Raw genomic sequence first — 26999 nt, forward strand, 5'->3', positions numbered from 1 at the left:
AGTCCCACCTGTGCAGAGCTAATGACATGTATTGTGGGTGTATGTCAATAAGCCATCTGGAAATAGCATGTGATCTTAGCTGACTGCTGAGACTTTTCTTGCCATCCATCCATGTTACTCTATCAAAAGCTTCTGTTAATGAACCCCCTCACAAGAGAAGAATCTTCCTCCCTCCCACAGCAGACAAGCCCAGGAGAACAGAGCTGGTAATGTGCTTCTCAGCCTTGCCTTGAAGGATGAGCACTGTCAGGGAAGCCTGTCCCATTTGATACTCAAGCAAGTAGTGTTGAATGAGAGAGCAGATCCTTGTCCAGTGGTGGCTGAGCCAGGGATGCCCTGAGGTTATGCATAACTTTACGCTGTTAAATGGTGGTTGAGTGGGAACAGCTTTTGGTTGCTATCACTTAGAAGCCTATTTCAGATGAATGACCTAAAGGGCAATGGTTTTGTCTTCCATTACAGACCTTTGGTAAGCCTTCATTCTTTCAGGAACATGACTTTCTTCTGCTACTGTCTTCTCCAAGGCCTGGTCTGGCAGCAGGTCATATAACCCAAATAGAAATAACTGCCTTTTAGATTTGGCCCTGAGGGCTAGACACTCTGTATCGTCCACTAGATGCATGAAGGATTTGTACCAATGTTCCCCAGACATTACGATGAAAAATGGGATATGAAAGCTGGCAAAACTCAGCCCTTTGTGAACATCATGAACAACTTACTGGCCACATGTTTCTGGGGAGTTCACCTGTAACTTCAGACAGCGCTAACAGAGTTACTTAGGCAAAAAGTAATGGCAAGTAGTGTCCAGAGAGGCTGTCTGTGTAAACCAGATGAACCTATTTCAGAACAACACTAGCATTTAGAAAGTGGTTTCAGCCATTCATTATAGGGAAGAAAAGCTCCTAGGTTTGGCTCCTTTTTCATGTAAAATAAAGGCACAAATGCACAATCAGTGCAAAGGGATTTGATTGCATCAGCCCCTTCAGAACTTCTCTGTCACGTCAGCAGTCCACATCTTTGCATCTACCTTACCTCGCTTCTAAGTTCCCTCTCAGGAACAATTGGCTACCTGTGATGGCTGGGAAAAGATTTGCTGGAGAGGGTTTTCTTCTACCATTCTTTTCCATCTCTGTTTCTACTTCCCTTTGTAAGTTTGCAAAAAAGACACTTACATAAGCAGTGCTAGCAGTGTTTTACACTGTCACTTGATATTTGCTGAGTGAGCTGCATGTTTTGTCCGCAGACTTAGGGATTTTCAGTTCTGTGTGCATTGCAACCCTTCTGACCTTTGCTAAGCTGGACACGTGGTCCAGATTCATTCTTGTTAGTGCGATAGTGCATTAGTACTGCAGCAGTTCTGAAGGGTAAAACCCCAGGGTTGGGATCCCATTGTCATCAAACAAATCTAAACCAAGAAAGGCCTCTTGCCTTGGGGTTCCATACAGTGAGTGATGATGCAAAGCAGACCAGGCTTGCAGCTGCACTGGTGCTGTAATCAGCAATCCTGACTGCCTGGATTTGGGATTTTTCTGGGACATGGTGTACAGGTATGGGTGAGAGGAAGGATTCAGACCATCAGCACTCCTGTGAATGAAAGGTGCAGAGATCTGCTGATCTGATGAATCTTACTATTTCAGTAGCTACTTATGAGATAGTACCAAAATCCCTGGGTATTCTGTGTGACATCTAGAAAGATATGAGTGGTAGATTGGAACTGCCTTTCTTGCAGAAAGATGGAATGGGAAACTTTTTTTTCTTGTCACACCTCATCAGATTAAAGAGACGTTTTGAGCCATTTCACAGTAGCCGTGTACCTCCCTAATGCTCTCCTTGAAATCTTTTGCAGCAGTTTTAAATGATCACCCCTGTATTGTTTCATGGACCTGTTTTTGATGCTGATGAATGTATGGTGCATAGTAAGAATAAAAGCAGTCCGAAGATCTTTTAACAGATCCCCCTCCAATTGATTTATAGTGACAAAGTTTCCTCAGTGAGTCTTTTCCTTCTCCTTTGGGAGAGACAGCTCACGTCCACTTGTTCGTAATATATTCAGCATCTGTTGACGCTCTTGCAGCCTGGAGCTGAGCAGAGAGCCTTCTTGTCCAAGGCTGGTAACTGAGCTCTGAGACTGCCGTCAAAAATAAAAGCTGCTGAGCTTGAATCAGATCTGGTTATCTGAGAACTGGAAACTGTGAAGGACAGAAATGACTGAGTTGATAATTAGGAGCACTTAATGCTTTGCCTTGGCTAGGAGATCTTGATGTGAAGGTTTGAGAGAAGATGATGAGCATGAAAAACTATTTTCCTTGAATTGCTCTGTCCTGTACCCTGTTTCAGGATTTAGCAAACAATGCTGCTGCTTTAGCATACGAAGGAGCTCTCTCTGTTCTGTTCCCTTAAAAAAATAATTACTTTAAAAAAAATAATAAAAAAATCCCCAACAAAAAAGCACCCTGAGGTGCCTTTCCCACTCTCTGGCTTCATATGCCAAACTCACAGATACAGGTGCTCAACACCACCCTGTCGTCTGGTGCAAGTGTGACAGAGCTTCAGCACCTCACTCTTTCTGCCCCATGGTAGTGTCAGCTGAGCTGGGCTCTCTCAGCTGGCCTTACATCTTCTGCCACCTAAGAAAAAGTCACTTGAGAAATCTGCACAGAACTGTGTAGAGGACATAGTTGTGATCAGCAGGGAAGAGGGGGCAGCTGAACAATTCGTGTCATTGCCTGCTGTGGGAACACATACGTGACTGGTAACATGGGGATAGCATCCCCTTTCACGCTGCTGGTAAATCTGTGCCTACTGAGGGCGGGACAGTGACGTGTGGAAGGGCCCCGTTCTCCACAAATGGCAATGTCAAGCCAATGTGTCATTTGTAGTGTATCTATATGGGTATGTCAGGTGTCCTTGTACCCTTCACCTTTGATTTGTGCTTTTGGGAGAAGAGAGTGAAGCATTCTGGATTGGACCTTTGGTGTGATGGAAGCATTTGCTGCCAGGCCAACCAGGTGGTTCTGGCTTAGTCTTTCCATGGTATCTTCCCTCTGAAGATCTCCAAGTTCAACGTCCATCTTGCTGGTAGCTAATAGAGCAAACCTGCCTGATGTGGATGTGTTCACAGTAGTTATTGTTGGAAGGAGAGGGCTTGTGCTTGGCAACCTGTTCTTAAACTCTGAAGAAAATCTGGGGACTGGTCATATGACTAAAAAAACCTGATGACTTGCTCAGAAATGTCTTTTCACTGTTGACCACTGCGAGGGTGTTACTGTAGGGTCTTTCATAAAAGTAGACGTTCACATTGCCAGTTTTAAGAGACCTTGCAAGCATATTTTGGATTTTTCCTAGGACAGCTAATAAAAATTACTGGACATACTACTGTTAGAGGAGCAGTTCTATTTGTGACTTTAAAAAAAACCAAGAAAAAAATTACCTTATGTAAGATTTTAGGTGGAACAATGTGCTTGTGGTGTAGCTTTTAAATATATACCAGGGATATTGGGAAGATCTGATTTTGGGGTTTTGGTTTTGTATTGTTTTTCTGTTTGTTTGAATGTATTTATTCTTTAAAACCCAGATGGATCCATTCAAAAGTACTATAAACATTTTTTTGTTCAATTAAAAGTGCTATCTGAAGTAAAAGCAAGGGAGTACATATAGAGCTTCTCTGTTTCTTGAAAGATCTTGTTATTTATAGGCTTTTTGCCAAAGCTGATGCCACAGAAAACTGACTGAGCCCCTGGGCTTTGTGTACATTTGAATGTCATCTTTATCTCTTTTGTTAATGAGCCAGTACTAGGCTGGAATTAGCACAGATTAGCCGCACCTCCTGTGCCTTACGGTTTCAGAACTCTGATTTGCAGGACAAGTCCCACTGCTGTTTTGTGGAAAGACAAGAATCAACCAATCAAACTTGCTGAGATTTAGATATTGTAGCCCAGTTGTGTGGGAAGTAGCAGTGAGCCTTTGGAATAAGGTAAAAGACTATGAACACTTTTTTTTTTTTTTTTTAAAGCATCTCTGTACCTGCTGGGTAACTGTACTGCACTCATTAAACTATCTGGATGCCAGCATGCTGTGAATCCTATGTAAGATTTATAGAATAAACTGTCTGTTAGTTCAGGTTCCTGATGATATCCCGGGAACTTGGAGAAAACACTGAAAAGAGGACTAGATCAATGAATGACCTTTCTGCATCGAAGGAAAAAAATACCCCCAAAATACTCAACACTACACTGCTCCTTTAACCCATATTTATAGTAATAAGGGCACATTTCAGAAGTCTCTGTGCATTATGCATGTTTTCACAGATCAAATGCTTCTAATGCATAATGCAAAACTGTTCATGAAGTAGCAGCAGGAAGCTGTAGGGGTGTTGCAGGGAGCAGCTAGCCACTGGGGGCAGGATGAGTAGGTGATAGGTTTAACCTTCCTGCCTGCTAAATAGCATTGAGTATGAGGTACTTGTATGGCCAAAGATGGGTGGATAAAAAGAACTGTCTTGTAGTAGCCTGAGAGATACTCCTGGTGTAAGTAGGAAGTTTTTGGAGAAAGGCAAGATAGAAGCTATTAGCTTGTTGCTCTTGGAGTGCTCCAGGCAGTGTGAAGCAAGGGAGTTACTGAAGCCTCGGACAGTTGATTCCCAGTGCTCAGACCTGTAGGCAAGTGGACTCCCAGGCTTTCCCGAAGTAGTTGTCCACAGTTACATGCAAAGAGAGGAGAAAAAACAAGACCCTTGGAGACTGAAGATTTTTAGGATTCTCAGTGGGTTTTTAACTTACTGCTTTCAATATATGACCACTTATTTCTAGATCATGAGGATTTGCCTGGTTCTGCCTTCTTTTGGAGTATTTGTCTTTCTGAAACTTGGCTGGTTAAGTTCTGAAGACTGACTGGATAATATAAGTAGAAACACTTTGGATGTTTTTGGTATTATTCTATACAACGTGCTGGCATATTATGGCTTTGCCTTCCGTAACAGTTTGCATAACCTTTCATGGGTTCATCAATGTTAGTAAATGCTGACAAGCCTTCAATGCAGCTGGGATAGTCTGTGGACAGACTAAATTCATATGATAGGATGTGCGCAAGTGTATTACTACAGGTCTCTGGACTGTGTCTTCTTCAGTGTCTTCTGTAAGGCAGCCACCTATAGTGGTTCCGTTTGGTTAGGGTCCTAAAGTCTTGGTAAGTTGTACAGAAATATACACGTGTGAATATATGCATGTTTAGAAGACTTGAGCAATGTGGGCACCCACGCAGTGACTGACTCTTGTAGCATACAAGATTTTGCCTTAAGGAGGGCTGCATACAGAACCTATCTTTGCTGTTCAGAGCAGTTACACTTGACTGTCTGAGCAGTGTGACTTGAACTTCCAAAAAGGTGCTGCCTGTCCTGTACGCAACATGTGGAAAGCCTTCGGTGGTGAAGGAGAAACCTCCAACCTGCATAAGTATCCAAGAACAGGGTTCTGGAATTACTTTTCTGACTTGGGGGAGCAGGAAACTGAGGCTGGCAAAATTATTCTCTCCATCCTCTGAAGTCATCATACTTGACTTCTGAATAAGGAAATTTCAACTTTTGGAGGAAAACGCTCTGCTCTGGAGGTGGTGGTCCTCAACAGACTCCTTTCTCTAAGAGGGAGGGATTTTGTAAAGAAATTTGTGCTAGCCAGGTATGGAGCTTATAGCCTGTCCCATTGTGCTGCTCCTTTTCTTTCCTTCCTTTAGTTTACTTGTTGATAATACACTATAGTTAGAGACAGTGTTAGGAGATCCTGGTAAGGAAGGCTTCCCAGAGTGAGTGGCATTAAGGCAGGGAAATGTCAAAGCCCGATTTAGAAAAGTGATTTAATCACAGGGTGGAAATTGAAAGCAAAGTGCTTAGCAGCTCCCTCAGAAAGAACTGAGTACTGTCACTAGGGTGGGAATGGGCTGGGGGGGAACCTGCTGCAGGTTCTACTCCAAAGAGGCTCTTTATGCTGGTCCTCAGAGATGTTGGTCTTACTGAGATAGGGAGTGTGGTCTACAGATATTATTGCAGATGCTGAGAGCAGTAGAAACAGAGAAGGAGGTAACCAGGGTAATGAAAATCACTCTGGCCTTTTTCCTAGTGCAGAAGATGAATTGAGGTTCTCGCCCCACCTTCAAGAGGGCCCTTTATCTTGGACACAGGGCTCTACCCATGGGCATAGCAATTTTGACTTACAAAGCAAGACAGCAATTCTCCAACAAGAGCATGGGAGCCAGCTTCTTCAGCTCCAGATACAGGAACAGCCGGAGATCTGCTAGACTCCTGGAGGTAGTGTGGGAGGAATGTGAGTCTCTGGACCTTGGGCACTCTTTGGAATCTTGCTACCCCTGTGTTGTGCCACAATGCCATTCCTTATATCTTTAGGCTGTGGGGTGGACACAGGGAGATCGACCAATGTGCAGAGCTAAAGTACCCAGAACCTTCTCTCTCCCCTTCCTGGCTGTTCTGAGCTGAACAAGTGTGAGGGTTAGGCCCAATTCTTCTCATTGTGTTTACCTATGGTCTTAGGACACTTGATAATGATGTACTGTGTATAATGATGTATTGTTTGATAACCAGTACTATGAGTGATCCAAATCCCTTGTTTGATAGCCTGTAACTTGAGAAAAGCATCCCCAAAGGGAGCCAAGCACATGAGGAAGCACCTTAAGAGCAAAAGATTTCACAGTCTTGTCCCAATTAGTCTTCATAGTGAATATCATGCAGTAATGCAAATACCTTTACAGAACAGAGAATGCAAATACTAAAGTGATATCCTCCCTGTAGTAGTATTGATTAACATGTTTCTACATGTTTTTGTTTTTGAGATGTTTCAGTGCAGCAGCTAGCTGAGTCTTCGCATCTATTTATGGTGGATACTAGCTGCCTTGCCCCATGGGGAGAAACTGAGCACAGTAACCTTGATTTGTTTGAGGTCTTGGGTGAAGCACATGGTGCAGTTAGGAATAGCTTGTCCCCACAGGGCCATTGCTACAGGCTTGTACCCTGTAGTTGCTTCAAGGAAGGCCTCTGAGTTTGGAATGAGGATGGCAACTGCTATAGAAGAATCTTCTGTAGCCAAACAATCCTCTTTTTATGCTTCATAGAAAAAGGAGAGTCTTCAGAAGTGTTTTCAAAGGAAAATGCTGAAATAAAGCAGGCATTCTTAGATGAGCATGGTGCAACGTGCAGCTTCGACAGTGGGACAGGTCCTTTGTGTACCCCCTTCTTAGGGATATTACTCATTGCTTATGACTCAGCCTTAAGGATAAGTTGACCATCGCTCCAAGCCACTAGACTTGAAAAAAGTCCTGCACCTGCTGTGCTTATTTCTGCATCTTGTCTTACACCTGGCATGATCAGAAACAGGGGTGTATTCTTAAGATGCTGACTTCAGCCTGGGGAAACTTGTTGCCATGAACTCTTTCTGAGCCCATTATGTGGAAGGAGGTTTTTTTCAGGAAATAATTCAGAATGAGAAAGTGGAACTCCTGTTTGTTTCCCTATTGACTACAAAGTGAGGGAGAAGGATGAACCTTGTAAGGCAACCCTGTGTGACCACACTGAGTCACATTAACCTTGAGAGGTGTGTCCTAAAGGTGCAGGTCATGGTGAGGCTGCTCTTTAGTAGCTGTCAGAGGCAGTTATTTGAGTTGAGCTTTCAAGGCAATGCAGCGTGACTCTTGCTCCTACAGAACTTTTTGCAGTGTAGTGCCATTTAGGGAAGGTGGCAGTGACATGTGTTTCTTTGACCACAGGCTATACATGCCATTATTATCTAGTCACGCTTGAATGTATGTTACACTTCCAACTGTGATATGGAGGAAGGATTGAGGTCTTTTTGTGGAGGATATTTGTTCAGAAACAAAGTGATTCTGTTGCTGTCATCCTCAGGATTTGGGAAGACTAGCTTTGGAGGGGCCTTATGAGGTCTGTCCTCTATGTGGAGTGGAAGCAGTCTGGCTTAAATCACACTTGAGATGCTTGTCTGACTTTTTAAAAGTCTTTCATTAGCAAAGGATCTCCATGCAATCTATTCTAATGATTTAAATTCTTCACTGTTAACATATTTTTTTTTTTTTTGGATGTTCTGAGACTTCAACACTGCAATGTGACCAGAAAATTGTATTTTTAGTTTAGTTTGGGTTTTTTTCCCCCCTACTCAGGTTGGGTTTTAGAATATGGCTAAGCATGCAAACTTTCACGTACTTTAATTAGAGGGACGCCTGTGAAAATCAAACTTGGTGTGTCTTGAGCTGAGCACTCAAAAGTGATCATCTCATCTCTCTGTACCTCTCTTTCCCGTTTGCCAGCTGGAGATGCCAGGGATAAATTTGGTGACTCTGACGTGCTGAACAAACACTCTTCTTTACAGCTGGATGGATGTGACATTGGACATGGCTTCTCCAGGTCATTCAGGAAGTCTCTAACAAAATGCCATATTGAATTCTGATTTCCCAACTCTTAGCCCAGTGATGGCAGCAGCGTCCTGTCTTTGCAGGATCTATTGAACCTTGTTAGCAAGTAAGAAACAAACAATAACTGCTCTGTCCATGCCAAGTGCGACATTGCCCTTTCCCATCTTCCAGTGATCCGAAGGTCTTGCTGATTGCTCAGCCATGGGAATAATTTTCTCAATTTAAAATGAAGTGTTAATATGTTTGGAGTTTCTTCCTCTCCACCCCCATCCTCCTTTGTCCAATTGTTTCAAAGAAAGACTTAACTGTGCCAGGCTTGCATGAGGAAAGCCAGGCTGTCCTCAAAACCAGCCTTGAGGCAGGCATGGAGGGCAGGAGGACATGCCCTGCTGCTGGGGAGGGTCGGAGGTGGAGCAGAACTCCCACTGCCACTTTTGCTTTTCTCCCTGAGTCTGAGTGCGTAAACCCAAATCATTTCATGAGCACATATCTACTTCACTGGGCAAGTCACATTTCATTTAGGCAGAGAAGCCAGGCGAAAAAAAAGCTTATGAAACTTCCTTTGTTTGTACCTTATTAAGTTATGTGGCTTTGTGCTTTCCGTTTGACTTGGATACTATTTTCTTCTCTCCCTCTTCTGAGTATAATGTCTTCCATGGAAGAATAGGCAGCAGCCTAAGATCAAAGATCTATTTGTTCTGTTGCTAGTTGACCCATTGGCACATGCCAATTTGTTGCAATTCAAAATTAGTCACAGTATTTACTGGCTCTGTGCCCATTTGGTAGTTGGAGATTAAGCACTGGAGATGGCAGATACAGCAAAAGTCAGAGGCATCGTTTATGAGGGGAGGAGATCAGGAGATGGAGTGGTTTAGGAGCATTGGGCCTGTAACTATAAAATGTAACCACAGCCCCTTCTCTGATACAGTGGGGAGTAAGATGTGGACCTGCAGGGTTCAGGTTCTCTGGCTGTGGGTTTAATGACTTCATCAGGGCTGGACCAACCTAAATTCAGATGTTTCAGATGCAGATTTAGCTCTGTTTGGGATCCACAAGCTGCATTTTTTTGCCTTCCTACTGACTACTTGCATTCTCTAAACTGGTCTTTGGCCTGGGTCACCCAGGCATTTTCATATGCCATGAAAAGTAGAGTTTTATTAGGTTACTGGTTCACATAATGGGTCTACATGGGGTTTGCTGAGAATATTTGGGTTTTCAGGGCTTTTGTTGTGGTGCTGATATTTCAAAAGAGAGTGAGGGAAGGTGCAGACTGAGAACTGTGGATGGATTAAGCAGCTACCCTGTATTTCTCTATTAGCATAAACATGAATCTGTTACTGTTGCTTTTTAGAGCAAAGCAGAACTACATTTTACTTTGTCTGATAACTTCTTCTTGATCCTAGCTGCTGCCGCACTGCCAGCAAGTGTTTGTCCTTAATGGTGATTGCTGTTCTATGTCACAGGGCTGATTTCCAGATCTCAGTTTCCTTCATGCCCAGTGCTCAAAGCAGAGCACCAGAGACCCTGTACCAAGCAGTGCTGCGGTTTGCCCTTTAGGAATGCTTCCCCCTGTAGGCCTGGAAAAAAGACTGTAAACTGCAGCCAGATAAGATGCTTCCTTTTGAGTCCTACAAAGCTGTGGTATTTAGGTAATGCTCAGTCATTCTGTGAATTTTAGTCTTGCCTTTGAGAAGAACCTCCAGCTTGGGTTTCCTTAAGCAAACCTTTAATTTTGCTGGGAAGAGTTGTTTTAAAGGTTATTTCATGCCTTTACTTTTCTGGCCATTGCTAGCACAATGCTAGATCTCCGGTACAGAGGATCTGTGAATTTCTGTCACTTCTGTGTTATCTCACTTCTCAAAGTATATAAATTCAAAGCTTACTGCTAATAGTTCTGCCTGCAATAGGAAATTACAAATACATCCATGATATGAGAGGACTGTGATAATTTATTTATTTGTTAATAGCATCTTGCCTCCTAGGATCTTAAAGTGCTTTTAGAACTTCAGTCAAACTCTGAATCTTCGTGTGCCTTGTTGCTTTTATTCAAATACAGGGAAAATGAGGCTCCATGGGTGGAATTTGGCTGTTTGGAGATGCTGCAGTAGTTGGTCAGGTGTCTATGGTCCTATGAGAAACACAGGGCATCTGTAGATCCACCTAGTTGTTGGAAGAGACCTGGTTTCTGTGCAACACTGGAAAATGTTTAAGTGTCCAAATATGTCTGGTGCCTGAGGCCAAAAACGTTAGTTGGGATGACATCCCAATCCTGTCATAGTGGATCTGTGGGTGAGCCAAGATTGGAACCCACAGCAACGCCAGAGCCCCACTCTGGGATTCATACAAAGGATTCCCTCCTTCACCCAAGCTTGTGGTGTCTTGAAATGGTCCCTATTCAGGACTTCTCAGGTCAAGGGCAGACCAAGGAGCCTAGCCATGGTTGCTTCTTAATCTTTTAAATGCCAGATCCATGCCTGCTGCCTGGTGTGGTTTGCCTCCGGACAGCAGCTGACAGATCACACCATCTCTGATCTGCCCTGAGATCTGGGAGCTGTGGTGGGGTCCTGATTCCTACCCTGGTAAATCTGCTCCATTAATAGCTATCAAAGAGCCTGAAGTTTCCATCCAAATTTATCTGGCTTTGCAGTGAGCTGGAGGATTAAAGACTGTCGCAGGGGAAGGGAGGTGAAGCCGTGGCTCACCCGGAATAGCCTGACCTATGACGGCACCTACCAGCCTGGGGATGGGAGTTGTCCTGTGAGCTCATGGGTTATTAGCAGTGAGCACAGACATGCCTGCAGTCAGTAGCACACCCAGGGCCATCTGCTCCATCCTTGGCTGGTTTAGGGGGTCCAGAGGAATCTGTTAGTACAGCTTGCCTGTGTGGCTCTTTGTCTGGAGAGCTGGGAGCAGGCATGAAGGCCAGCCTTGTGGAGCTACCATTTTATGCTGCTTAAATGTTAGGGTTTGACCTCTAGGCTGTTTTTGAGAGACAGTGGCATGAGAAGATAACCCCTGCCCTACTGCAGCCTAGGGCTGTTTTCTCTCTGCTGTGTCATAGCAATAAAGGGATCAGAGTGGGCTGTATGGCTGGGACTCACCTATAGGGCCAGCAGATGTGGGGCACAAGCCTTCATCTACCAGATGGGGGAAGAGTGTAGGAAGCAAGAGCAGGTTTTTTGGAGTAGCCAGGGATTCACTTCTCACAGCCTCTCTCTTGTAACTGGTTTTGCTTTCCTTACCTTGTTCCTCTGCTGGCATCCCCGAGTCCTTTGTTTCACCTGCCCCATGTCACCACTGTGGAAAAATGAAGGCTTTCTTATCACGTCCTCCCCCCTCTCACTCAGAACTGCTATCAGTTGAGCATTGTTGTTGCAGCAGGAATTTTTTCCTTAGAGATAGTCTGTGAGTTAGAGCCCTTTCCACTACCCAGCATTTTGCAGGACTTGTGCAGAGCACCTCAGCATAGTGGAACAAGATCTTCCCAGCTGGCCAGATGACCCCAGACTCCGTGTGCTTGTCCGCCAAGGAGCAGTGGAACTGCAGATTAATTTCTTGGACATCTGGGAAGCAGGCACGTGGGCATCACAATGAATAGTCTGTGGGTGCTGCTTCGTGTTTTACACCAGGAAGCACTGAGGCTGTTCTAAACCTTTGACCCCAGCAACATGCTCCAAATTCCTCCCAGTTAAATGGTCTCCTTCCCTTCCCTCCAGGCCTGAAAGCATCACATCTCCTGCCTAGCCAGACAGAGGCATTGCACCATAAAAAGCTCCTTTATGTTGCCAGTAATTCTGTTGATCTGCGCATTGGGAACATCATTCTGCTCTGGAATTTGCAGCTTTCGTGCTTTATTGTTATCAGTGATGGGTGCTACTGGCATGATGCCTCTTTGGACATCTAGAAAGTCACCCAACAGGTGGAAAAAATCCATGCTGCATAGATCTGGTAGCCTAGGGGAGTACAGCTGAACACAGCCTTCAAGCAGCATCCTTTCTGGAAGAGGTTCACTACACCATGGTGATGAGAAAGATGAGGCCATACTGAACCCTTCTCTCCTGCTGGCATGGCAGAGGGATGTGTAGCCTCAGCAGCAGTGTTGCTGTGGCATGTGCTCCCCTTCACTGAAGTAGATAAGCAAAGGAGGCACCAGTGGCTGCTGTACAGGCCCCTGCCTGTCCAACCAATGTTGCTCCTTCTCTCCAACAAACTCTTATGTGCCAATGGTTTGAGAGGAAGAAGGGAATATTCATGTTGTCCATGTCCTGCTGTGCAGACAGGTTTACCAAACATGTTAGGCGCTTGTAGCTGCAGTATTTGTTGCTGTCGCTTGAGCTGTAGAAAGTTGTGCTTCTAACTCTGGAGGTTTTTGGTTCAGCCCTTGGTCACAAAGAGGACAGTTTTCATCTATATATGTCCTTTCCCCTCCTTTTGCTGACTCTTGAATACCTCAGTGATTTCAGGAGGTGAAGAGAGACAGTTGAACAGAGGGAGAATGAAAAACAGAGGTTCCCTCCTAGGCATTCAATCTCAGCCTAAATAAGGGGATTTATGAGCTGGGTGCTGAATGACTGCACTGATTTATTGTGTCTACAGCTAGAGTCAGTTATTGTGATCAGGGGTGAGATGGGAATATCTGTGCTTATATGGGGGAGAGGGGAACTGAGATTAGCCAAACAGACATAACACAAATGTCCTCCCCTTTGGCAGTGTGAAAAAATGAGAGTTGGCGAGTAGGTGCATTGGCAGTTGAGCTAGATGGTTGTTGTAGGTCCCTTCCAATGGAAAATGTTCTGTTCTATTCTATTCTGTATCCTGTTGCATGGACCTTCTCAATGCCATTTTGAGGACCACACATGAAAGTCTGATCCCTGCCCTGCAGGGGAATAATCCTCTTTACATTCTCTGAGAAGATCTGTGGGTGGCAAAGGGAGCTGAGTGAAGGAAGGTGGGTTGGCTGTCATGGCTACCTGACAGTGCCTCAGAGCAGCTTGTCTGGGGCCACTTAGTAGTGGCCTTCCTGTAGACCTGATGACAGTAACATGCACCTGCTTTTCCATCTGAACCCTCTTCTCCCTAAGAGGGGCTGAACACGTGGCTAAAGGACTGCTGTGCTCAGCAGAGCAAGAGAGACTTCAGCTTTCCAGTGCTTTCTGCCTCTTGGGCAGTCATGCTCTTGCCAGCCAGGGTTTCTTTGCTTTTTGAGATGTTCCCTCAACACCCTTTCTAGCCCACCTCTGTCTCCCCAGAATCTCCTGCGACTGAGGACTGTGTGGGCTTTTCTCTGTTTTTACTGGCCTGGTGAGACAAGGCTTTTTTTTTTTTTTTTTTTTTTGTCATGGTCAGGTTTTATTTTTGATTAACAAAGATGTTGTGATTGAGCTTAACCAGTTATTATTGTCTCCCTGCTGCTGGAGTTACATGGGGCATGAGAAATAGCTGCTGCCCACCTCCACAGCTGCAGTTTGCCCAGCCTTCTTGTGATGGACCTACCTTCATGCCCAGAAAGCCTGGCAGCAATCCACTTAGCTGCATGGAGAGATCATTAAGAGAGAGGGTGATAAGGGAAGTAGTCTGATAAGGATTTTTTTTGCAGGCTGTGGGGAGCTGTGCTGTGCAGGGAGGTGGTGAGAGGAACAGGATTGGCTGCTGACACTCTCAGGCGACGCTTAGACTGAGTGTCATGTAGATTCATGGTGTAAGGCCCCCAGTTGCTCTCAACAGCCATCTCTTGCCAAGCATGTGCATAGTGAGAAAAGGTGGAAAGAAGGTGGGACCTTCACTGCTCCAGCACCTTCTCTCCCTAAGGAGGTCTCTGCATGGCTTTCTGTCCTTGAGAACAGTCCAGCTGTTCTGGGAGCAAAAAACCCCACCCTGTCTGGACCAGAGACTAGTCTTAAATCAGGATAAGCATAACCACACAACACAAGGCATATTAGGGATGTGGTTTGTTTCTTGCTGGTCCAGGAGATAAACAGCTGGGTTGCTATTGCCTTGTCTGCAGAAAGCATTAGACCAGTGAAGCACAAACCTCAGTCGTGCTCTTCAGTACATCAAAGAATGAGGTCTGAGTTCATCTTGATTCGTCTGTAAGTCGTTTTTCAAGCTATGACTGTGTGGAGAAATATTCCAGAAATTTTGAGTGCAAGAATAAGGGACACTTTTTAACTTTACTTCTTTCAGCCTCATGAGCAAAAGCTTGCAACTGTTTCTTTGCCTCTTTGCTATATCTGTGTTTGAAGTCTCCTGTCTTTCTCCTTTCTTTCTGCAGGTCCTTCAGAAGCTTGGGAAAGCAGATGAAACAAAAGATGAGCAGTTCGAACAGTGCGTGCAGAACTTCAACAAACAGCTGGTAAGATAATTGCTGATATGTAATTACATCCTGGGTTTCAGTATTAGCTTCCAGTCATCTGCTGCCATATGCAGTTAAAGCCCATTAAATTAAATGATGCTATAGGCCTATTGAAGTGACCCACAACTTGTGGCTGTTCACTTATGAGAAATTACACTGTGTCTTCCAGTGTCCCTATTATGGAGCCAGTAAGAGTGTATGCTGAAAAATAATACTTGTTCTAGGCTCAAGTTTAGGAAAAGAAGTAACTCAGAACACTTCCTTCTGTTAGCAGCTGCTTTGTAATGTAATTTTTCCTGCTGGGCTGGAAGCAGACATACAAGAGCAACATTGTGCCTCTGAAAGATGGATAGGATGGGAAACAGATTAGAAATCAAAAATAAAATGGAACAAGGCAGTTTCAGTTTTCTAAGTGCAGGGGAGGGCAAAAGAGACCAAGAAAGCAAATGGTGAAACGGGAACATCCTTCCATGGCTAAGATCTAAGTCTAACTTCCTCCCCATTCTTGCACAATCACTGTGTCAGGCCTGAGTCAGTATTCTTTCACACGTCTGCTTCATCCCTGTATTTTAGCACACAAAAATATTTCAACAGTATAGCAATTTTCCCCCACCCTCCTACTCAAACAACACTAAGTTTATATCTTGAACTGGGTGTGGGTTTAGTGGTTTTTTTTTATCTGGAGCTTTCAGCCACCCAGAGAAGGGGAAAACATCAGTTCCCCAGAGGATTTGCACGCTGGTGCTTGGTGTCAGGGGAAGTGTTGCTTCCGTTTCATGGCAGGAAATGTGTGCTACACCAAAGCTCAGGTAGTGCTGAAGAAATCTTTTAGCCCCTTGTGCCCTCACGTGTTTAGGACCTTTTTCTGGGGCTGATAGAGGCAGCTGCATCGTGTCTGTTAAGACTCAGCAGATGTGGTTATGTGTCGCAAAACCAGCTGAGAAGGGATTTGCCACAGCTGAATATAATGAAAATCTTTCAGTCTGACTTTGACTTATGTCTAACCAGAGCTGACTGCAGATTCCTGGAGACTAGTGCTTGTTCTCTTGGCAGTGATAGTAGCTGTTGCTCCAGAAGTTCATGCAACATCTCTATAGCATGTCCACCAATGATATTCTCTTGTACACAGAGGAATACAGTTTGGCTTCTTTCTGATGACATGACATTCCCAGGTGTCACTTTTCTGCATCATTTTTAAGTATCAGCAGTCAGGAAATAAACTTTTTAAAGGAGAAGTACCAAAAAACTCAAATCCAAACTTCTTGATCTGGCTGTCTGGGACGCCTTTTCAATTTCCAAAGCCACAAGTTCCAGTGGTGCACCAAGAAGCCTGTTAAAGAAGCACTGCCTCTGTACCCCTTACAGCTGAATTTATTTTGCCGTCTTGCAGGGGCAGGCTATGAACTAAATTCTCCCAAATAATTTATCAAAGGAGCTGAAGGCTGCTCTGTATTTGCTGCTTGGGGTCTGTTGGTTTTGCCTTGGCCCTCAGTTTCCCTATTACTAGAATAAATGCATACACTGCCCATTTTACAGGGCAAACCATAAATTTGAGTTAGCTGTGTTGTTAGGCTGTCCAGGGCTGAAGAGTTGTTATGCTGCTAAGCAGACTAGGGAAAAAAACTTCAGCTATATGTGCATATATACACACTGGTTTTTGGTTTTATATGTATGATATGTGTGTGTAGTATAGCTATGTGTGAGATTTCTGTGGCCTTTGCTTACACAGTCTGCTCCAGTGGGAAAGGTAAGTCTGGAGGAAAGCTGATCTTTTTCTTCAGGCTTGTGACAGAACAGTTCTCCTGTGGAAATGGTTGGGGTGTGACCAGGGAGTGGCCTTGTTTGGTGCTTCATTAAAGGCTCCTCTGACTCTAAGAACTGTGTTGGGCCACTTTGACACATGTTCCCATGCGTGGACTGTCAATGAATGGAGAGCGGGTCTAAAAATCACTTATTTATTTTCAACCAAGGCATCTTGTGGTTCTCTCAAATGGTGGTTGAGTGGACGTAAGGGAAAGCATTGCACTTCCCAGCTCTCTGTCCATTCAGGTTCATATAAAAACATCACTCTGAGGTCTCTGAATGGTAGGAGATTTTTAGCTCAGACAGATGGATTTTCTGGGTGACAAATGAGCTGGATGTAACCATGCTTCTGCAGGGCTACAGGGCTCACCTGTGTCTCCTGAAGGCTTGGCGAGCAGCACAACTGGCCCTCATATTACTCCCTTATGACAGATTATCTTTGGCAATTAACCTCCCAAAAAGTTCATTCTAAGGCTCCCCCCTCCTTCCTTTTCCCAGTGTCACTTGCATTCAGGCAAGGATCTGTCCTGGAAATTGTCCTCACAGAACTGGGAGTAAGAGCCTGCAGCAAAGTTGCAACACAGCCCCTGCCTGAGGGCTTGCTAGCCTTTGGCTTCTCATCTCCTGCATTTGAAATACTGGAGAGACAGAGAGTGGGAGGCTGGTGGCAGCCTTCCTGGCACCTGACACTGTGTTGTGTTTCTGCCTGGCAGAATAGCTGGATTTTGATACCCTTCATGAGCTGTCAGTCATGTGGAAGTTCTGGGTTGGTTTATAGTGTTTCACAGCAAATGCATGAGAGGCAAGCTGCTGCTGGCACGGGCTGCATCCATCTCTGCCCATACCACACAGCGTTCGGCACAGCCTCAGCCTGCAGGGCAGGCAGCATGGACTTAATCTTTGCTCTTGCAGTGTAGGTTTGGCTGTGGACTATTACAGTCAGTAGCTCAGAGAGAGACTTTCTTTCAGGCAAGAACCCTGTATGCCCAGCAGTTTCCATTTCAGCCCTATGTAGCAAACAAGTTTAACAGCTTGCCTGGTACCCCAGGATGGGAGCTTTTCACTAGTTGTTCATGGCTTTGTGTCTTAGCTCTGAAGTTTTGCTGAGTGGGGGCTTATCTGGAGCTGTTGTTTTAATGCTCCCCGTTCCCCAGTAATTCCACAGTCTGTTCTTCCAGCCCTATATTAATCTAATCTGAAACAGGACATTACCTGCCCCTCTCAAGTGTAGAACATCTCTCCTGATAATAAAAATCCTTCCCAATGGAACTGCAAAACCAGGGAGGTTATTTAAAGTAGGGGTTGCAGCCCAATATTACGATGAAAGAATTTCCTTTGAAGATTGGGGAAAAAAGGGTTTTAGGAAACCTCTCAACTACTGAGAAACAGCTCTATGAAAGATTACGTATTTAGCTCAGGCTCAGTGAAAAGTATTGTAAATAACAACCCCCCAACAAAACAAGAAAGCAGAAAAAGATACCAAGCCACTTGTGTGTTTTTCTTTCACAGAGCTATAAGTAATAGGTGGTTTACTAGGTCTTTGGAGAGACAGCTCTTCCAGCCTCCCAAGCATAGCACTTCTATTTTTAAATATTCATCTTCCTGTACATACTGTCCTTCATATTATACCTGGTTGTGTTATAGGCTCACAGGGTTAAATTACACTGTGATTGCAAGTATGGCAATATCTGCTCAAACAAGACAACACTTGGGTGTTTGAGTAAAACAACTTACTGTGATCACTTCTACATCAAGACACAGTGACACTGCCCTTGTGCAAAGGTTTTAAGTCAGTTTGTTAGTGCACAGGGATGAGGAATGAATACGGGATTCAGAATTGGCACTGATTTTCCGTTTTTTTTGTCCTAGTTTTACTTTCCTTTTGTTTTGTTACTCTGATAACACTGTTACTGGAGTTCTGTTACTCTGATAAATATATATACACACACACATGCTATTTCTTCTTTATGTTCTTGCAGTGTAAAAATTACGGTGCTGTTAGATTTTTGAACATCTTTAGATTCAACTATACCTCTATAGCTTCCCTCTGAACACTCAAACTAACTCTTCAATAACTGGGAAGTGGATTAATTTTCCAGATTCTGGTTTAACTCTCTTCCCTACTTTTTTTTACTTTTGAGTTTAGAAAGCATCTCTTAAATGTGCATGCAAGCATGTTGAAAGCTTCTGTTCTATACAGTGTTTGACAGTGTCTAACTGCATTTTGAGAGGTGTTTATGCAGAACTGTGGCTGTACTTGTCAGCTTGCTATAGCCTGCTTGAAGAAAGCAGGTGCTGCATGCACAGAGACAAAACAGTTGCCAGAGTTTCTTGGGAAAGCGTTAATGCTTAAAATAATGAAAAGAAACCCTTGCAGCAAGTGAGGGAACTGCTTTACTGGTGGAGAAGAAGTAAAGCAATGGAAAAGTCAAAGAGAGACTTGGATGGAGAACCTAGGTGCCGAGAGGAGCTGGGGAAATGGGATTCATGGCAAAACTCTGAACACGGGCCTCTCTGAAAATCTTTTTGCTGCAGATCTTACAGGCTGTAAAGTCTATTTGCTCTCCCTGACAGGCTTGGTACTTTTAAGGGACTTAGGTAACCACCCAGTCATAGAAATCAGCTGTAACTCTGACTTTAAACATCAGCAAGAGATGACTGAGAGAGACCACTCCAGTTGCAGGATGCAGCACTGCATATTGGCTGACTGCACATCGCAGTGAGACAAGTGGTGTTGAGGATGCCTGGAGAACACAGAAAGCTAGTTGTGTATTGCTGCAATTGCATGTATTCGGGCCCTGACTTGCAGATTTTTCAGGTGGTCTATCTAAAAATCTTGATTTGATGTTTAACTGTGATGCCAGTGTATCTCTTGGAGGATACTTTTGTCCTTACGACTTTGGGACTGGCTATTGGGACTTGAAGAGTTCATGAATTTGGATTGTGTTGTGTGTTGCTGTGGCAGGACTTGGGCAAATATGGCCACAATTTTAGAGGTGGTTTCTGATTTTTAGATGCTATGGTTTTGAGACTTACAATTCTAGATGTTGCAGTGTGTGTGTGGTGGGCAAGTTTGGCAGAGGACCTTCCCTACCGATTAGTTTCTGATAACCTCAAAGTTCTGTGTTCAAATTTAGTCATTCTTAAAAATGATGCAGATGCAGGATGATAATGTATCCATCTTAGGGATTTTGCATGGTAGTTTCTTCTGTGCCATTTCCTCTTGTATTCTGACATCTCATCTTGCCAGTTCCAGGCTGTGATTCCTAGCATGGACCAATTCTAGGCAGACAGCACTGCTTTCCTCTAAGACTTTCTTGCTTCCTGTATGGGGCACAAGCAAACACATATTGCAGCTTGACTGAACTGCTGCTTGTCAGTTTGGCTTCCCTGATGGTCCTCTGTGTGTGCTCTTTGATTACTCTGGCACCTCTTCCCTGGTGGTTTCTGATTGCACTGTTAGGAAAGCCACATCTGCCCAGGTTCCCCCATTCACTTTAAGCCAGCAAAAAGCTCTACATCTGTTTGCTCTGTGTTTTAAGAACCCCTAGGATTTTTGCAGCAGATGTGGTCATTATTCCTTTGGGTCAGTTCCCAATGTTTCTCCAGATTCTAGGAGTTTGACTTTCTTTTATAAAAGCGGCTAGCTCTTTCCCATCCCTCATTTCCTTTGTTGATGGCAGTAGGAAAAGAACAAATGTGAACTCATCCAGAACTTTCGAGGCAAGGAAAACAAATTGGGCCGTAGTGTTGGAAGCAGATGGATTTCTCCACAAAGCTATGCTGGCACTGCCACTTCAACAGCTGGGCAGATTTAGCCTCTGCCTGGAGAGCGCAGCTGCACTGAGAGCACAAAGGATCACAGCATGAGCTCAGTTGAGGCAAGAGGTGCCTGTGTGGTGGGGAGGGCTGATGGGAAACATCTGCTTTTGAAGCTAGTAGCTCTGAGACAGCTGTCAGAGATGTCCTGTGGGCTCCCCATCTCTGGAGTTATCTTCAGCTGTCAAAATTCATTATGCTGGCAGCCCCCCCAGTGGGACACAAACTGGGAAATGGAATGGCAGCAGGCTGTGCGGAAGGTGTGAGGTGTAGTTGTGCTTCCCTGCATTCTTGTTTTAACACCTTATTTGGGGGATAGTGAGGATCCAGTGAGATCCCGCAGGGTAAGAGAAACACTTTTATAACAGAGATCTTTGTGTCTCAATTTTTTTTCTGTACTTCTTGCATACTCCAGAGGTTATCTGTACAGATGTCCTCAATGTTTGCTCCTTCCCTTGTTTTGACATGCTCTGTGGTGGCGTTGATCAACTTCTCAAGCCTTGCTTTTCTCTTCCTTTCATTTCTGTTTGTATAATGTCACTGTCTGGATTTGGGAGTATTTCCTTGTCTGTTTTGCACAACTGTCAATGACATGAGTGCACGTACATGTGCATGTCTGAACCAGCTTTGCTGTAAAAGTCTCCATGACCTTTTCTAATCTGGGTTCTTGTACTACACTCAGCTGTGTCACCTGAAGGCTCAAACTGGCAAAACTCAGCTCAACTTCTGGTTTTAATCCTTTGTTTTCTAGTGAGTGAGATCTGCTGCTGGCAGGCCACCTCCACAGTGAAGCTAAAGAAAAAGATTATTAACTCTGTATTTGCAAACCCTACTGTACAGGACAATTTAGACAGGATATTTGAGCAGGTCAGGGGTCCCTTGTACCCACTTTGTATGGGGGTTTTGGTTTGCAGTGTGGCAGGAAAAAGTGGTGAGCTAAACTGCTCCCAAACCAGTACAGAAATCAATTGCATCTATCTCCTACAGACTCTCTTCAGTTATATTGGTTGCATAGAGCCATTAGCCCTTGGCCTCTAAACTAATTGCTGCCCTTAAGACCCTCTCTAGTTGCTTGTATGAAATCAAAACGCTAAAGGTGGCTCTGTTGGGAAGAGCAAATCACAGCTTTACATCAAGTTTCTTGGTACCTTGGTGGTATTGTTGGCCAAATGTGCTTGCAGGTTGCTGGCTGTGTGGTCTCCCTGTTAACATTTATGTTTCATGTGGTCGTAGGACTGGCGTGTAGCCCATCTGCAAGACCACTTAGAAATGCTTGACGACTCCTTCTTCCACTTTCTTTATATGAGAGAATAATGATGGTCTTCTCCTTACATTCACAGTCTGAAGGCACAAGGCTGCAGAAGGACCTCCGAACTTACTTGGCTTCCGTAAAAGGTAAGGTCTGCATAAGGAGATGATTGTTTACCTATGCAGTGAGGTTTCTGCAGCCATCCCTTTCCTGGTGTTCCTCAGGTGTGAGTTCTAGGAAAGGTTAGCCTGGTCTGGGTGGGGGATCTTTCATAATCCTTCAGGATCAGCTGACATGGAGTGGGCTTGTGCTTTGATGCCAAACAGATTGTGCTCTTAGCAGATAGACTCTCATATCTTCTGCTTAGGGGAGGATGAACACAAGGGTTTGATGCGACTGCATCCTTGGTTCCTTTCTCCCTTGGGTTACCTTCCATCTCTGTGTTATCGAGGGTCAGACATTCTGTGAGGAAGAACTTAACATTTGTTATAAGCCTCCTGTGTCCCCATTCCTCAGGATGAGGCTTAAACGGTGAGGAACACGCTATTTCCTTCTTTCTGAAGCAGTTCCCTCTTCTTTCCTAGCCATGCACGAGGCCTCCAAGAAGCTAACAGAGTGTTTGCAGGAAGTTTATGAGCCGGATTGGCCTGGGAGAGATGACACAAATAAAATAGCAGAGGTAAGACTCTGTCCAGGATGTGGGGTCACCAGGCTTGGTCTCTCAGCGGAGATGAGCTTTGGAAGCGGTGTCTGTGTGTCACATTTCTTCAGGCACATGACTTTGCAGAAGAATTGGAGACAAACTCAGCATTGGGAAGAAGGGAAAACTGAAGAGATGTGGCCTGTATTTTTGTCTGTATAGGATACTGTCCCCAGAAGCTTGAACACTACACAGAGCCCTGTGCTTATGCCCACAAGCAATTTTTTCCCCCAACAGTGGCTAAAGAGGGACAGAGGATGCCAAAAGAAAGTCAGCAGGGTCAACTGGATGATTGCTTATGCTCTGTGCAAGACAAAGGGGAAACTAAATCTATGGTCAGAGCAACCGTTGTGTAGCTGAAACAACCCACTCAGAGCAGTACCACCAGCTGCCTTATTTTAGTTGCCACCTTGTTTGACTGAGCCATGTGACTCCCCAACCTGCTGTTCTTCTCATCCTTTGGTGAGGTGATGCCTGTCCAACTTGCCCAGGTGTTTTCTGTGGAGCTTAGGGCACAGCCTGTCATTTGACAGCTTGGCTCTCCCTTGGCATGTGCGTGTGCTGGGTCCAGCTGGACGCAGGCGCCCTCTGCTCTCTTGCTCAGCTGTTCTGCCGAGCAGCAGCTGTGGCAGTTCAGCTCTGTGGATCGATCTGCCACGAGGCTGTAGGACTGGGCTTGTCTGCAGCTGTCTATGGCATTGGAGCAGTGGGGAAGGAATAGAGAGGAGAGCAGGAGAAGGATTCTTTCCTTTCCCTGGTTTTCCCTGCAGAAAATCTCACCTGACATAACATCTGCATCTTGCCTAGGAAATACTGACTTAAAAGCAGATAAATTAAACAAAACCTGAACATTTCCAGGTCAATTCTTGCATCAACATGGAAACTTTCCATTAGGAAGTGCTGTTGCAATAAATAATGGAGTTGTAATTCAGCTGGTTTGGCTTCACGTTTTCTGTTGGCCTTGTTTCTTCCTGAGCCACTGTGGTACCTCCTGGGAGATGTTCCCTTCAGAGAATTTGAGCCAGAGAGCTCAAAGGGAGCACGAGTCCTGAGAACTTAACTGTAGCTACTCTGAGGGTCTGCAGGAATATTTCCAACCCTCCACCTCCCCCTTTAATGCCTTTGTTTATATTTCTCTCAGGAAAGACAGGCAGGACAAAAGTGTTATTCCTGGCCCCCAAAAAATAAAAATTTCCACATACAGTGGGAATTTTTCCTGAATATTTTAGCCAAAACCCTTTGTTCAATTGGAAAAACAGGAGAGAGGGACAATTTCCACCACATCCAAGGTGTTGATGGGAAGTTACTCTGCCTGAGATAAGACCAAGTATAGAGCCTGCACAACTTAAGGTGCAAGCCTTGGATGTGCCCTCTGTTGGGCTGTGGAGGCATGTGGTTTGAGAGCTGAAGACTGCTAGAATAGCTTTCTGTTATTGTTCATTATCCTCCAGAAAGTCGTGTTGCAATGGAAAGCAGAAAATGGTGCCTAGTGGTGGCAGGTGTCCCATTTTGTGGCTGCTGGGAGAAGGAGGTAAAGCCAGCCTGATGTTCATCTTCCCTTCCATTGAACTAGCATTGTGGGGGAAAAGACAGGCCTTCAAAGGACAGTTCACAAAGGGTGCTGTGTCCTTGGAGAGGTCACCTGAATTAGCAGCATCAGACTTTCTTCTCTGTTTCTACATTTCTGGCATGACCTCTGTTTTCAACTAACTTCTATGTTCCTTAGTTTTTCCAAAGAAATTACTATTTCTTAAGAGCTCTGGGAGACTGAAAGTGTCAACTGTAGCACTCACAGAGAAAAACAGAAATGCAGAGCTCTGTGTTCTTAATAGTTAGCTCATTGCTTTTGTTTTTCAGAACAATGATCTCCTCTGGACGGATTTCCATCAGAAGCTGGTGGATCAGGCACTTCTGACCATGGATACATACCTTGGCCAATTTCCGGATATTAAAGTAAGAATCTCTTTAAACCTTTTGATCTAGAGTGTCACAACAGATGAAACCTCGTAAGAGTCAATTTCTTGCATCCCCATCTTCTTTAGTGTGTGCTGTGCTGCTGCAAGCTCTCCTTTTAGAGCAGCCAAGATCTTTGCAGGTCTGGGTCATATGAAAATATTATGTTCTCCTTCTGGGCTTAAAATGAGAGTGAAGAATCCAGGGGAAACTGAAGAGAAAACATAAGTGTAAAAGAGGAGGATCCATAAAATTCTCTGTTGTATCAGAGTGCAGGGCAGTGTCAGCAATAACTCACAAGTTCTCAGTCTCTCTTTTCGGTCCTTTATTTTTTTAACTTCCTTGTAAGCACAAAGCATTGAGGAAGCAGTTAGTGGCAAATGTGCATTATATGTAGAGGCTGGTGTGGAAGGCAGATTTCTGTGTGTTCCGTGAAGTTCTGTTGTGCGTATAACCAGCTTTTTACAGGGAAGGGGGAATGCTGGATAGGCATCTTTTTGGGAGAGATTGTATCCAAGGACCTGGGTTTGCATGATGTCCTGTGAGCTTCCCTTCCCCCACAGTTATCTCCTCTCCATTCATTTTGAGAAGGTTATGCAGGAAATGTCTTCACCATATGGAAGCACTAGTAATGATATCACCATATGGGAAGTATCAGCTTGGCTACTTCCCAGTGAAAACAACCCTTTCCCCACCACATGTCTCTTAAAACGTTTGTCAATATTTGTTGCTTCAGGAGGATCATGCTGTATCAAAGGGGGGCAGGTCACAGGCTTGTAAAATGAGCCCTGAACAGCAGTGTCCTTGCCTCCTGGGGCTCCTTGGTTTTGCTTTGTTTTTTCAGCCTCTTCTGTCCCTGAAAGTCTGAAGTGGGGAATGGCGAAGAGGCTTGCTCTTGCTTTCTACCTGCTCAAGGCTGTAGAGCTGATTGCTTCCCGTAGTGTGTTGCCATGTGTCTCAGCAGTGCAGAGGCTCGTGCACTGCTTCCTAAGCAGAAAGTTTTATTTCAGGCTCACTGTAGACTCAGACTTCTGCACTGGTTCAGTCCAAATCAGTTTTACCAGCCTTGTCAGCTGTGCATTGGGTCACCTCAGAGTGTCACTTTTTTCCATGCTGAGTATCTTTGGGAGCTCTTAATTCTACTGGGGTCCCACTGAGGTTTTATGGTGGGATTTTGAAAGGAGTGCAAGACTGGGACCACCCAAATTGCACCAAAACTCAAGGTGTTAGGCACTGAGCTCCCATGGATCCTTTCTGACTTCTGAAAGAGCTGCTAAGGTATTTATTGTTAATATTCCTTTCTCAGTCTTCAGATGATGCTCTAGAAAATGGGAAGTTAAAGCAATTTTATGCACAATTTAACTAATGTTTGAAAAGGAGCATTACTTACCTCTGCTTTCTTTCATAAAATGAGTGAGAATTTGGCTTTCTGTTGGTACCTACAATAAGACATGGATATATTTCACAAGAGTTGGCTATTCAAAAATCCATTTAAAACAATGGTATGCATTAAGAAAGGTCAGTATGTTTTTATTGGTAATTCAGCTGGATGCATCATCCTCCTTACACAAGCAGTGAGAAGTGGCTCAAATCAATTATGTTTGCCTCAACTGGTAGAAACTCCTGTAAGTGCTGTTTTTGAAGGCTGCTACAGTTGTACAAAAGTGTACTTTGGCTTCACATAAGGAATTAGAGTTTTTGAGGTTGGCAGACAAAAAAAAAAGTCTTACGTGATTTACAGAATATTTGAGTTTGTTGTTGTTGTGGTAATAGTTTTCTGTTTTATATTTTCCACAAAAGCAAGTTTTCTGCTTTTCCTGGAATTCTGGAATTACTATGATAATGAAAGATGATTTATGGAGAGAAGATGATTTTAATTTAGTTATGTGAGGGCCTGTTTTTTGTTAACAGCCCAGTAATTCAAATGTGTGATGAGTTAGATCATGCATGCATTATTTTTTGTTAAATTCTAACATATTCTGAATCTTTCTTCAGTTGAGGGGCTGGAAAAATTCCCTTGAATTTTTTGGACTTGCAACGGGATCCACAGCAGTAATGTGAAAACATAGCATTCCTTTAGTAAGGAATTTTTATAAGTTAAAGGGAATAATTTTTAAATGTTGGGTGGGGGGAGGGGTAACAAAAAGCCTTTCTATCTTTTCTAATTTGAAGAACAGGAATGCAAAAAATACTTTATCCTTTCTTTTCAGGTCAGTATTTTTAACTTATTGGAGTCGGACTCTTGCATAATCTATAATATTTCTGAGTGAGTTTTTGGTTGAGGTTGCAGAGTATGCAATAAGAGTACAGGTCTCTGCAGCCGGCCCAGAGAAGATAAACCATAAACCAAGTTCTGAATAGCTGAGGAATTAGTGACTTTACATCTTACTTTGAAACCAGTGCCCTGTTTCTACTAGGTTTAAAACCAAATATCAGTAAGGGGGGGGAGTGTTTTGTTGTGGTTTAGGTGTTTTTTTTGCTTTGTTTTTTTTCCCCCTTAAAGGAAGCTCAAATTAATATAAATTTATTGCAAAGCAGTAAACTGTTGAAGTTCAGCTTTTACCTTCAGATAGTGGTGGGTACCTGCAACTATCCTAGAGCCATACAAGGAAGCTACCCTCCAGCCTTCCATGACCTCGCTAAGTCCCATCACTGCCATCGCAGGCAGTCATGTGATCAGGACTCCCACACAGTGC

The 26999-nt window shown here is 44.1% G+C and overlaps 1 protein-coding gene across 10 annotated transcripts in view; it reads left to right on the plus strand.

The window, feature by feature from the left end:
- The window catches only part of BIN1 (bridging integrator 1), a 101588-nt gene that overhangs the window by 29156 nt on the left and 45433 nt on the right, over positions 1–26999 (plus strand). For all 10 annotated transcript variants that reach the window (XM_074873525.1, XM_074873526.1, XM_074873529.1 and 7 more), the window contains exons 2-5: positions 14699–14779; positions 21742–21796; positions 22235–22329; positions 24208–24303. In XM_074873525.1, coding sequence (XP_074729626.1) covers positions 14699–14779; positions 21742–21796; positions 22235–22329; positions 24208–24303 — 327 coding nt within the window. The remainder of the gene's footprint in view (positions 1–14698; positions 14780–21741; positions 21797–22234; positions 22330–24207; positions 24304–26999) is intronic.

The sequence above is a fragment of the Strix uralensis genome, chromosome 6 (genome assembly GCF_047716275.1).
Source record: "Strix uralensis isolate ZFMK-TIS-50842 chromosome 6, bStrUra1, whole genome shotgun sequence".
Classification (NCBI taxonomy): domain Eukaryota; kingdom Metazoa; phylum Chordata; class Aves; order Strigiformes; family Strigidae; genus Strix; species Strix uralensis.